The 13299-nt window shown below is 38.7% G+C and overlaps 1 protein-coding gene across 4 annotated transcripts in view; it reads left to right on the top strand.

The window, feature by feature from the left end:
• Positions 1–13299, top strand: part of FTO (FTO alpha-ketoglutarate dependent dioxygenase) — a 394888-nt gene that overhangs the window by 167330 nt on the left and 214259 nt on the right. For all 4 annotated transcript variants that reach the window (XM_086689419.1, XM_086689416.1, XM_086689417.1 and 1 more), the window contains exon 5: positions 11873–11952. In XM_086689419.1, the coding sequence (XP_086545545.1) occupies positions 11873–11952 (80 nt within the window). The remainder of the gene's footprint in view (positions 1–11872; positions 11953–13299) is intronic.

Genomic DNA, 13299 nt, shown 5'->3' with positions numbered 1-13299 from the left:
ATGGTTTCCCATTGTATCTGGAATTAAACCTCAACTTCTGACCATGACCATCAGAGACCTCCTTTAGTTGTTGAACTTCTGCTTCCATGCTGAGCACTATGGTACTGTCTCGAGTACAGCGAGCTCATTCCCACTTTGGTGCCTTGGCCTCAGCTTGTTCTTCTGCTTGGAATGCTCTCGTCCCACATGTTGGCATTGGCAGGCTCCTCATTATTCAGCTCTTGAGTCACCTTAACTGTCCCCAGTGGTAGTTCTGTATAGAGTAGTGCATTATTCCCGTGTACCCCCACTGACCCTTACGCTTCTTAAATTATCCTGTATTTTCTTCATAGCACCTCGTATCTGAATTTCTTGTTTACTTACCCATTATGTGTCTTCCCCAACCAAATGTAACCTTCGTGAGAGCAGGGACTTTGTTTTGTTCACTGTGCCTAGGATAGTGCTTGGTGCATAGCAGTTGCTCATTCAAATATTAAATTAAGTGATGCAGATGAGTATTTTCCTTTGCCATGAGAACACTCTAGGAGAATAACTATATAATTTTATAACTGTACGTTGGTCTCAAGATGGCAAACTATGGAGTCTTACAGAATGAAGAATTTTCAGTTCACATTGTTTTAAAAAAGAGGGTTTACTTTTCATAGCATTTTAGGCTCATAGCAAAAGTGAGCACAAAGTAGAGTTGCCCCACACTTCTGTCCCCATGCGTACGCAACCTTTCCCACTGTCTACATCATGCATCGGATTGGACGTTTATTACAGTTGATTAACCTACATTGACATGTCATTATCACCCAAGTCCATACTTTATATTCGAGTTCATTCTTGGTGTTGTATATTTTATGGATATATTTTATGGATTTAAAAAATGTATTATGGCCTATATCTCCCATTATAGTATCATGCATGATAGTTTCTACTCTAAAAATCCCCTGTAACCCTATTCATCCTCTCCCCCACACTCAACCCCTGGCAGCTTTGTATTTTCTCTATAGTTTTGTCTTTTCCACAATGCTTTATGGTTAGAGTCTTACAGTATGCAGCCTTTTCAGACTGGCTTCTTTCACTTAATAGCAGGTATTTAAGTTTCCTCATTTCGTGACTTGATAGCTCCCATCTTTGTAGTGCTGAATATTACACCGTTGCCTCAATGGGCCACAGTTTATCTGTTCACCTACTCACAGACATGTGGGTTGCTTCCAAGTTTTGGCCGTTGTTGATAAAGCCGCTGTCAACATCTGTTCACAGGTTTTTGTGCGGACATAAGTTTTCAGCTCATTTGGGTGAATATTAAGTAGGGCAATTGCTGGTTCTTATGATGAGAACATGTTTAGTTTTGTAAGAAATCACCACACGGCCTTCCAAACCACGTGTATCCTTTTGCGTTCCCACCAGCAATGAATGCGTGTTCTGTTGTTCCATTATTTTCGTCAGCATTTGGTGTTATTCAGTTATCAGTGGATTTTGGCCATTCTCATAGGTGGGTAGTGGTATCTTGTTTTAATTTGCAATCCCATGACAGATGATAATGAGCATCCTTTCATATGCTTATTCTCATTATATCTTCTTTGGTGGTGTATCTGTTCAGAACTTCTGCCCATTTCTTTAATAAAGTTGTTTGTTTTCTTGTTGTTGAGTTTTAAGAGTTCTTTGTATTTTGAATTACAGTGCTTTATTGAGCCTGCCTTTTGCAAATATTTTGCCCCAGTCTTCAGCTTGTCTTCTTATTCTCTTGATTGTGTCTTTCACAGAACAGTTTTTAATTTTTATGAAGTGTAGTTTATCAATTATTTCTTGTAGTATATCAATTGTAGTATATCAATTTTGGGGAACAGTGGGAAGTTTGTGTCTAGATGCATTCTTTTTTTTTTTTTTTTTTGCATGTGGATGTCCACTTGTTCCAGCACCATTTGTTGAAGAAACTATCTTTGCTCCATTGTATTGCCTTTGCTCCTGTGTCAAAGATCTGTTGACCATATTTAAATGGGTCTCTTTCTGTATACTCTTTTTTTCTGTTCCGTTGATCTTTTTTTTTTTTTTTTTTTTGCCTATTCTTTTGGCCAATAAAACTTTGTCTTACTTGCTGCAGCTCTACAGTAATTCTTGAAGTTGGGTAAATCAGTTTTCCAACTTTGTTCTTCTTCAGTATTGTGTGCTATTTTGGGTCCTTTGTCTCTCTGTATAAACTGTAGAATTGGTTTGTCAGTATCCACAAAATAACTTGCTGGGATTTTGATTGGGATTGCATTGAATCTATAGGTCAAGTTGGGAAGAATAGACATTTTGACGATATTGGTCTTCCTGTCTATGAACATGAAATATCTCTCCATTCATCAGTTCTTTGATTTTGTTCATCAGGAATTTTTGGTCTTCTTTATGTAAATTCTTATATGTATTTTGTTAGATTTTATATCTAAGTATTTTATTTGGGGGAATACTAATGTAATTGGTAATGGGTTTTTACTTTCAAATTCCACTTATTTGTTAGGAAAGTGATTGGCTTTTTATATGTTACCCTTATATCCTGCAACTGGAATTTTCTACAGACAGTCATATCATCTATGAAGAAGGACAGTTTTAGGGGCGCTTGGGTGGCTCAGTCGGTTGAGCGGCCGACTTCGGCTCAGGTCATGATCTCGCGGTCTGTGAGTTTGAGCCCCACGTCGGGCTCTGTGCTGACAGCTCAGAGCCTGGAGCCTGTTTCAGATTCTGTGTCTCCCTCTCTCTGACCCTCCCCCGTTCATGCTCTATCTCTCTCTGTCTCAAAAATAAATAATGTTAAAAAAAAAAATTTGAAGAAGGACAGTTTTATTCCTTCTCTTCTCTTCTCTTCTCTTCTCTTCTCTTCTCTTCTCTTCTCTTCTCTTCTCTTCTCTTCTCTTCTCTCCTCTCCTCTCCTCTCCTCTCCCCTCCCCTCCCCTCCCCTCCCCTCCCCTCCCCTCCCCTCCCCTCCTCTCCTCGCCTCCCCTCTTCTCTTTTTGTCTCATTGCATTAGCTGGCACTTCCATTGTGCTATTGAAAAGGAGTGGTGGGAGCACCTGGATGGCTAAGTTGGGTAAGCATCTGACTCTTGATTTTAGCTCAAGTGATTCTCACAGTTCATGAGTTTGAGCCCCACATTGGGCACTGTGCTGACGGCACAGAGCCTGTTTGGGAATCTCTCTCTCTCTTTCTCTCTTTCCCTGACCCACTTGCATGTGTACATTCTCTCTCAAAATAAATAAGTAAATATTAAAAAAAAAAAAAAAAGGAGTGGTGAAAAGACACATTCTTTCCCTGTTCCCAATCTTATTGAGGAATCAAATTTAAGTATGATGTTAGCTACCTCATACTTTTTTTGTACATGTTCCTTATCACATTGAAGAAGTTACTCTTTAATCCTAGTTTACTGAGAGGTTTTGTTATGAATTTGTGTTGGATTTTGTCAGATGTTTTTTTCTGCACCTATTGGTATGATCATGTGATTTTTCTTCCCTAGCCTGTTGCTGTGATGGATTATATTAATTGATTTTCTGTTTTTTTAATACGAAATTTATTGACAAATTGGTTTCCATACAACACCCAGTGCTCATCCCAACAGCTGCCCTCCTAAATGCCCATCACCCACTTTCCCCCCCTCCCACCCCCCCCATCAACCCTCAGTTTATTCTCAGTCCTTAAGAGTCTCTTATGGTTTCACTGTCTCCTTCTCTAACTTTTTTTTTCCTTCCCCTCCCCCATGGTCTTCAGTTAAGTTTCTCAGGATCCACATAACAATGAAAACATATGGTATCTATCTTTCTCTGTCTGACTTACTTCACTTAGCATAACACTCTCCTGTTCCATCCACATTGCTACAAAAGGCCAGATTTCATTCTTTCTCATTGCCAAGTAGTATTCCATTGTGTATATAAACCACAATTTCTTTATCCATTCATCAGTTGATGGACATTTAGGCTCTTTCCATAATTTAGCTATTGTTGAAAGTGCTGCTATAAACATTGGGGTACAAGTGCCCCTATGCATCAGCACTCCTGTATCCCTTGGGTAAATTCCTAGCAGTGCTATTGCTGGGTCATAGGGTAGATCTCTTTTTAATTTTTTGAGGACCCTCCACACTGTTTTCCAGAGTGGCTGCACCAGTTTGCATTCCCACCAACAGTGCAAGAGGGTCCCCATTTCTCCACCTCCTTTCCAGCATCTATAGTCTCCTGATTTGTTCATTTCAGCCACTCTGACTGGTGTGAGCTGGTATGTGAGTGTGGTTTTGATTTGTATTTCCCTGATGAGGAGCAACGTTGAGCATCTTTTCATGTGCCTGTTGGCCATCTGGATGTCTTCTTTAGAGAAGTGTCTATTCATGTTTTCTGCCCATTTCTTCACTGGATTATTTGTTTTTTGGGTGTGGAGTTTGGTGAGTTCTTTATAGATTTTGGATACTAGCCCTTTGTCTGATAGGTCATTTGCAAATATCTTTTCCCATTCTGTTGGTTGCCTTTCAGTTTTGTTGATTGTTTCCTTTGCAGTGCAGAAGCTATTTATCTTCATGAGGTCCCAGTAGTTCATTTTTGCCTTTAATTCCCTTCCCTTTGGGGATGTGTCAAGTAAGAAATTGCTACGGCTGAGGTCAGAGAGGTCTTTTCCTGCTTTCTCCTCTAGGGTTTTGATGGTTTCCTGTCTCACCTTCAGGTCCTTTATCCATTTTGAGTTTATTTTTTGTGAATGGTGTAAGAAAGTGGTCTAGTTTCATTCTTCTGCATGTTGCTGTCCAGTTCTCCCAGCACCATTTGTTAAAGAGACTGTCTTTTTTCCATTGGATACTTTTTCCTACTTTGTCAAAGATTAGTTGGCCATACTTTTGTGGGTCCAATTCTGGAGTCCCTATTCTATTCCATTGGTCTATGTGTCTGTTTTTGTGCCAATACCATGCTGTCTTGATGATTACAGCTTTGTAGTAGAGGCGAAAGTCTGGGATTGTGACGCCTCCCGCTTTGGTTTTCTTCTTCAATATTACTTTGCCTATTCAGGGTCTTTTGTGGTTCCATACAAAATTTAGGATTGCTTGTTCTAGCTTCGAGAAGAATGCTGGTGCAATTTTGATTGGGATTGCATTGAATGTGTAGATAGCTTTGGGTAGTATTGACATTTTAACAATATTTATCCTTCTAATCCATGAACATGGAATGTTTTTCCATTTCTTTGTATCTTCTTCAATTTCCTTCATAAGCTTTCTATAGTTTTCAGCATACAGATCTTTTACATTTTTGGTTAGGTTTATTCCTAGCTATTTTATGATTCTTGGTGCAGTTGTGAATGGGATCAGTTTCTTTGTCTTTCTGTTGTTTCATTATTAGTGTTTAAGAATACAACTGATTTCTGTACATTAATTTTGTATCCTCCAAGTTTGCTGAATTCATATATCAGTTCTAGCAGACTTTTGGTGGAGTCTGTCAGGTTTTCCATGTATAGTATCATGTCATCTGCAAAAAGTGAAAGCTTGACTTCATCTTTGCCAATTTGGATGCCTTTGATTTCCTTTTGTTGTCTGATTGCTGAAGCTAGCACTTCCAACACTGTGTTAAACAACAGCGGTAAGAGTGGACATCCCTGTTGTGTTCCTGATCTCGGGGAAGCTCTCAGTTTTTCCCCATTGAGGATGATATTAGCTGTGGGCTTTTCATAAATGGCTTTTATGATGTTTAAGTATGTTCCTTCTATCCTGACTTTCTCGAAGGTTTTTATTAAGAAAGCATGCTGAATTTTGTCAAATGCTTTTTCTGCATCAATTGACAGGATCATATGGTTCTTATCTTTTCTTTTATTAATGTGATGTATCACATTGATTTGCGAATATTGAACCAGCCCTGTAGCCCAGGAATGAATCCCACTTGATCAGGGTGAATAATTCTTTTTATATGCTGTTGAATTCGATTTGCTCATATCTTGTTGAGAATTTTTGCATCCATATTCATCAGGGATATTGGCCCATAGTTCTCTTTTTTTGCTGGGTCTCTGTCTCGTTTGGGAACCAAAGTAATGCTGGCTTCATAGAATGAGTCTGGAAGTTTTCCTTCCCTTTCTGTTTTTGGGAACAGCTTGAGAAAGATAGGTATTATCTCTTCTTTAAATGTCTGGTAGAATTCCCCAGGGAAGCCATCTGGTCCTGGCCTCTTATTTGTTGGGAGATTTTTGATAACTGATTCAATTTCTTCACTGGTTATGGGTCTGTTCAAATTTTCTATTTCTTCCTGTTTGAGTTTTGGAAGTGTGTGGGTGCTTTGGAATTTGTCCATTTCTTCCAGGTTGTCCAGTTTGTTGGCATAAAACTTTTCATAGTGTTCCCTGATAATTGCCTGTATTTCTGAGGGACTGGTTGTAATAATTCCATTTTTTATTCATGATTTTATCTATTTGGTTCCTCTTCCTTTTCTTTTTGAGAAGCCTGGCTAGAGGTTTATCAATTTTGTTTATTTTTTCAAAAAAAAACCAACTCTTGGTTTCATTGATCTGCTCTACTGTTGTTTTAGATTCTATATTGTTTATTTCTGCTCTGATCTTTATTACTTCTCTTCTTCTGCTGGGTTTGGGATGTCTTTGGTGTTCTGCTTCTGTTTCCTTTAGGTGTGCTGTTAGATTTTGTATTTGGGATTTTTCTTGTTTCTTGAGATAGGCCTGGATTGCAATGTATTTTCCTCTCAGGACTGCCTTTGCTGCATCCCAAAGTGTTTGGATTGTTGTATTTTCATTTTCATTTGTTTCCATGTATTTTTAAATTTCTTCTCTAATTGCCTGGTTGACCCATTGATTCTCTAGTAGGGTGTTCTTTAACTTCCATGCTTTTGGAGGTTTTCCAGACTTTTTCTTGTGGCCGATTTCAAGTTTCATAGCTTTTTTCAAGCCCAGCGATTAATTTTATGAGTATTATTCTAAATTCTTGTTCCATTATATTGGTTAAATCAGTTTTGATCAATTCATTAGCTGTTGCTGCTTCCTGGAGTTTCTTTTGAGGAGAATTCTTCCGTTTTGTCATTTTGGCTAGTTTTCTGTCCCTTATGCATTTTAAAAGCTTGTGTGCTCTGCACCTGCAAGCACTGCTATATTAAAGGAGGATCATATGCTGTCCAGGGCCTGGCCCTTCAGGAGGTGTTTTTTCAGGGATTGTTATGTGCTCTCTGCTGTTGTGACTTTGGTTATTTTATTACCCTACTCGTAGTAATATTTTGTACCCTGCACCAGGTGTGCTTTGATTTGTTCTTTGGAGTAGCCCTTGTAAACAAAAACAGATGGACAAACAGGAGACAAAATATTAATTGATTTTCAAATATTGAGCCAGCCTTGCATATGTGGATACATTTCAGTTGGTTGTGGCATATAAGTGTATATGATGTATATAAAAGTATATAAAATATACACTGTTGGATTCTATTTTCTAATACTGTATTTTTTGAGGATTTTTGCATCCATGTTCTTGAGAATATTAATTTGTAGTTTTCTTTTCTTGTAATATCTGTCTGCTTTTGGTATTAGGGTTTCGCTGGTCTCATAGCATGAATTAGGAAGTTTTCCTTCCACTTTTTTCTTCTGGAAGAGTCTGTAAAGAATAGGCATAGTTTCTTCCTTAAATGGTTGGTAGAATTCACCAGTGAACCCATCTAGGCTTGGAGCTTTCTGGGTTTTTTTTTTTTTTTTTTTTTTTAACATTTATTTATTTTTGAGGCAGAGAGAGACAGAGCATGAACAGGGGAGGGGCAGAGAGAGAGGGAGACACAGAATTGGAAACAGGCTCCAGGCTCTGAGCTGTCAGCACAGACCCTGACGCGGGGCTCGAACTCACAGACTGTGAGATCATGACCTGAGCTGAAGTCGGACGCTTAACCGACCAAGCCACCCAGGCGCCCCTGGAGCTTTCTGTTTAGGAAGGTTAGTAATTTTGATTCATTCTTTAGTACAAATAGGCCTATTCAGATTGTCTTTTTCTTATGTGAGTTTTGGAAGATTTAGTCTTTCAAAGGAATCGGTCCGTTTCATCTCTGTTATCAAATTTGTGGGCATAGAGCTATACATAGTATTACTTATTAGTCTTTTAATGTCCATATGATCTGTAGTGATGTTCCCTTTCTTGTTTCTGGTATTAATAATTTGTGTTTTTCCTCTTTTGTTCTTAGTCTGGACAGAGGCTTATTGATTTTATTGATCTTTTCAGAGAACCAGCTTTGTTTCATTGACTTTCTCCGTCAATTCTGTTTTTGATTTCCTTGATCTCTATTCTAATTATTTTTTTCTTTTTATTTGAGATTTAATTTGCTATCCATTTTCTAAATTCCCAAGATTGAAGCTTTTATTACTGAGTTTGGATCTTTCCTTTGTAATATATGCATTCAGTGTATTAAATTTTCCTCTTTGAAGTGCTTTTGTTGTATCCCACAAATTTTGATGTTGTATTTTCATTTTCATTTAGTTAAAAATACTTTAAAGTTTCTCTTGAGATTTCTTCTTTGGCCATGTAATTAGAAGTATGCTGCTTAATCTCTTAAGTATTTTGGGATTTTCCAGCTGTCTTTATGGTACTGATTTCTAGTTTAATTCTTATGGTCTGAGAGCAGATATTGTATGATTTCTATTCTTTTAAATTTTGGTGTGTGTGTGTGTGTGTGTGTGTGTATGTGTGTGTATGTGTTGTGTCCAGAATGTGATCTCTCTTGGTGAATGTTCCATATGAGCTTGAGAAGAATGTGTATTCAGCTCTTGTTGGATGAGGTAGTCTGTAGATGTCAGTTACATCCAGTTGATGGATGGTATTCTTGAGTTCACCTGTGTCCTTACTAATTCTATGCCTAATGGATCTTTCTGTGTCTGATAGGGAGTGTTAAAGTCTCCAACTGTAATAGTGGATTTGTCTATTTCTCCTTTCTATTCTATTAGATTTACTTCACATAATTTGACTCTGTCTTATAAGGCAAATACACATTAAGGATTGTTGTATCTTCCCGGAGGATTGACTCCTTTATGTAATGCCCTCTTATTCCTGATAATTTCCTTGTTTTGACATCTACTCTGTCTGAAATTCATATAGGTACTCCAGCTTTGTTTTGATTAGTGTTAACATAGAATATTTTTTTCTCCATCCCTTTACTTTTAATCTGTATGTGTCTTTATACTTAAGTGAATTTCCTGTGGACAACGTATAGTTGGGTTTTGTTTTTGCATCCACTCTGATAATCTCTGTCTTTTAATTGGTGTACTTACTCCATTGACACTGAGAATTATTATTGATATAATTTATTTATTTTTTAATGTTTATATATTTTTGAGAGAGAGCGCAAGCGAGGAGGGGCAGAAGGAGAGGGAGACAGAATCTGAAGCAGGCTCTAGGCTCTGAGCTGTCAGCACAAAGCCCAATGCAGGGCTCAAACCCATGAACCATGAGATGATGACCTAAGCTGAAGTTGGACACTTAATCAACTGAGCCACCCAGGCAACCCTAATATAATTGATTTAATAGTTACCTTATTTGTTAATGTTTTCTGTTTGTTGCCCTTGTTCTTTGTTCTGATTTTTCTCTTTGGCCATCATTTCTTCAGATAAATATTTTTTTCTATCATTCTCCCCCTTCTGAGAATCCAATTACATTTACATTAAACTGATAAATAGTATCCCAGGTCATTGATGCCTTTTCAGTTCCCTGTAGTCTTTTTCCTCTCTATGCTTCAGTTTTGGATGGTTTCTATTTCTGTGTATTCTAGGTCACTGATTTTTTTTTTTTTTTTTTTTTTTTTTTTTTGCAGTGCCAGAAGTGCTGTTAATCTAATTCAGTGTGTGTGTGTGTGTGTTTTTTTAATTCCAAAGACTACATTTTTCATCTTTATAGCTTCATTTCATTTATTTATATATATGAAAGATACATATGTGAAAGAAAAGAAAGATATGTGTATTTCTTATATATACCTATATAATATATACCTATATATGCCTATATATCTTATATGTACCTATGTGTCATGTATGTCTTTCATATCTCCTCTCCTACTTTTTTGTTTTTATAGGGTTTTACTTTTAAGTCATCTCTACACCCAACGTGGGGCTCGGACTTACAACCCTGAGATTGAGAATCGCATGCTCTGCCAACTAAGCTAGCCAGGCACCCCTCTTCTGTTACTTTTTGAATGGATGCCGGATACTGTGAATTTTGTTTGGTGTCTGATTTTGTTAAATTCTTTTCAATAGCGTTGGACTTTGCTCTAGTGACTAATTAAATTATTTGGAATAACTTGAATCATTTGGAGGCTTGCTTTTAAGCCGTCAAGTGGATCTTTGACGCAGAACTAATATAGCCCTACTACTAAGGTGATGCCTTTCCAAGGACTCTATCCATTCTCTCACGTAGCAGGAGCCATTCTAGCTGCTGAGAACACAAAACCTCCCCAGCCCTGTGTGAGCTCTGACATTTGTTCAGCCTATTGTTTGCTGGTGCTTCTTCTTCTGTCCTTGGGAAGTTTTCATTCACACACGCCCTTGTCAGTGCTCAGCCAGAGACTTGAAGGAACCCTTCGGCCAATGTCCGCTTGTTTTCTGTCCATGCAGGTTCTTCTATTCCAGTGTTCTGTTGTACATATCCTCGTTGCCTTGGGCTTCCTAAGCTCCAGTTTCTGTCCTCGCAACTCAGCAAGAAGGAAAACTGAAAACTCTGGGTTCTGTCTGACTCCCCACTCTCTATTCTGGTTTTGAAACTGTTCCAGGTAGTAAGCTAGGGCAATTTTAGGGCTCACCTATTTTATTTTTCTATCCCGGGGATTATATCTTTCTCTGTTTTCCAGTGTCAGAAACCTTTGTTTCCTAGTTTTGGTCCCTTTAATAGTTGCTTCAGGTAGGAAGGCAGACCTTCTCACTGTTCTTCCAGAATGTTCAGAAGCAGGAGCCCTTCAGTTGACATTTCACATTTCCGTTATTTTGTTTAGAAGTTAATTTTCCTGATACGTAAGGGGTGTGGTGGTCTTTGTCTTTTAGTATAAATCATTGTGGGTCTTGGTATCTTGGTAAGAAGCCTCTGTTGCCTATCTGGGAAATCATACACTGCTGGGGAATAGTACTGTTCAGTTCTCTTCTTTGTAATAGAGGGAGTGATGTCCTAAGCAGAGGTGATAGAGATTTTTTGCCTGACTTGTGGCATCATTTCTTAGAATATGCAGCAACTTGGCCATTGGTTTTCTTCCACTGCATGTGGTTTTAAGCTTATTTTTCAACTGATGAATTCACCACCTACTCCATTCTTGGGTTGTGAATCCATAGGCTTGAATTCTGTTCTGAGTGCCAAAACTTTGCAACTGCTGAGTTGGTTGGTTTTTTGCCTGGAAAATTGTTAGGGCAAAATTGATATTTTGATTGGGGAGAGAAAGAGGCAGATTTTCAGATGAAAGCTGTTCCACCCCAAATAATGTAAAAAAAAAAAAAAAATTGGCTTATTATCTAAAGGCATGGATAGAATTTGATGTATCATGAGAAAGAGAAAGTTCATAAATAGTAAACTTAGTGGTGGGAGGGCATCATAAGACCACACATAAATAGGGTAGCCATATGTACTGTTTGCTAAAGACCGTCCTGGTTTATACGTGTTGTCCTCGAATAATTAACATCCCCTTTTACTCTTGGGCATGTCATGGTTTTGATGTCTATCCGTAATACTTACGCACATACAAAGTCATCCCAGTTATAGCTAATGGTTTAAAGAATTCAAAGTAGGTGTTAATTCCTTGGCTGTTGTTGTTGTTGAATAACGGATTTACTGTTTACGTTGTATTTTTGTTGAATGGTTTATTATAGTGACTAATAAATGTGTGTGTACGTGTGTGTGTGTGTGTGGTTTTATTTTTTTTAATTTTTGGTATTTTTCCTACAGATGATCTCAATGCCACCCACCAACACTGCGTTTTGGCTGGTTTACCACCTCGATTTAGTTCCACCCACCGAGTGGCAGAGGTAAGTGTAAATAAAAATGTGTTTCAAACTTAATTGGATGTGACAGTAGTGGTTGGAATGAGCAATTTCACATAGAGTTTTGGAAGAGTATTTGATAGGAAAATTGCTTCCATCGAACTTGACTTGAGCCTTTATTTACTTGCTTTTTCAGCTTTGGGTTATGTTGGATACAGTTTTTTAAAAAAGTGTACTCACAGCACAGGATAAGTGTATTTTGCTTCTTTGGGGTTATGTTTCTTGGAGAAGGTAAACCATCATCGGCAGGTGTTCCTAGTTAGAGATTTTCTAAGGGGTTTGTATCTGTCAAGGTCAAGGACAGGAGATGGCCAGCAGGAAATGGGGTGGATTTGTGTGCTTGTGCATGTGTTAGCTGTGACTGGCTCTGATGGTTGGGAATTTACATTTCCCTTAACTTTTTGGTCAGGCTTCTGGGCATGTGAATGTAAATTAAGGAGAAAGTTACAGTGTGCCAAGGAATTTCTGAGCTCCCCAGTTGTGTTCCTAACCCAGACTTTATTGCTCAATTCTGCCACCACTTGCAGTGGCTGATGGTCAGCTGATTAGACCAGTTCAGAATGGTAACCTAAGAGGTGAGGAAAAACTCTGAATAGTCACCCTGGGGTACTAAGTGATCAGTTAAGAAGGGTTCCATAGAGCAGGAGAATAATCATGAGAAGGACGACAAGTTGACCTTGTATCCAAACTTGTTATCTATGCTTTTGCTTTGTAGGTTGACTTTTCATCATACCACAGGGGGATCAGGGTGCGAAGTTGGGCAGAAGGGATACAACAAAGTAGCAGGGAAACACAAGCACAAGACCGTTTCAGTCCTGAGACTGAGTCTGCAAGGCAGTGGCACGTCTTTTGTTAAGTCCATAGCTTTTCTCGTGAACTGGTCACGTTGCTATGGGACAGAGCGGGCACGAGTGTCTACTCAATCAAGATGCCAGCCAGCCCATCAGACATTCTTTCCTGCCTTCCTCATGTCCCTTTCTCCTCTCTTCTATTCACTCATCTAAATATTTGAGTGCCAAGGGGCACCTGAGTTGAGCCTCTGACTTCGGCTCACGTCATGGTCTCGCAGCTCGTGAGTTTGAGCCCCGCGTCGGGCTCTGTGCTGACAGCTCGGAGCCTGGAGCCTGTTTCAGATTCTGTGTCTTCCCCTCTCTCTGCCCCTCCCCCGCTCATGCTCTGTCTCCCTCTGTCTCAAAAATAAATAAACATTAAAAAATAAACATTAAAAACATACATACACACGTATGTACATACTTGGGTGCCTGTTGTGCATTCAGCAGCATTCCAGGCTTGAGAGATGGAATCATCAGCATGACAACCCTGGCCACTACC

This window comes from Puma concolor, chromosome E2 (assembly GCF_028749965.1).
Source record: "Puma concolor isolate L17-30 chromosome E2, mPumCon1.1.hap2, whole genome shotgun sequence".
NCBI lineage: Eukaryota > Metazoa > Chordata > Mammalia > Carnivora > Felidae > Puma > Puma concolor.
The sequence above is the reverse complement of the archived record's forward strand: the minus strand, read 5'-3'. Positions and strand labels throughout refer to the sequence as shown.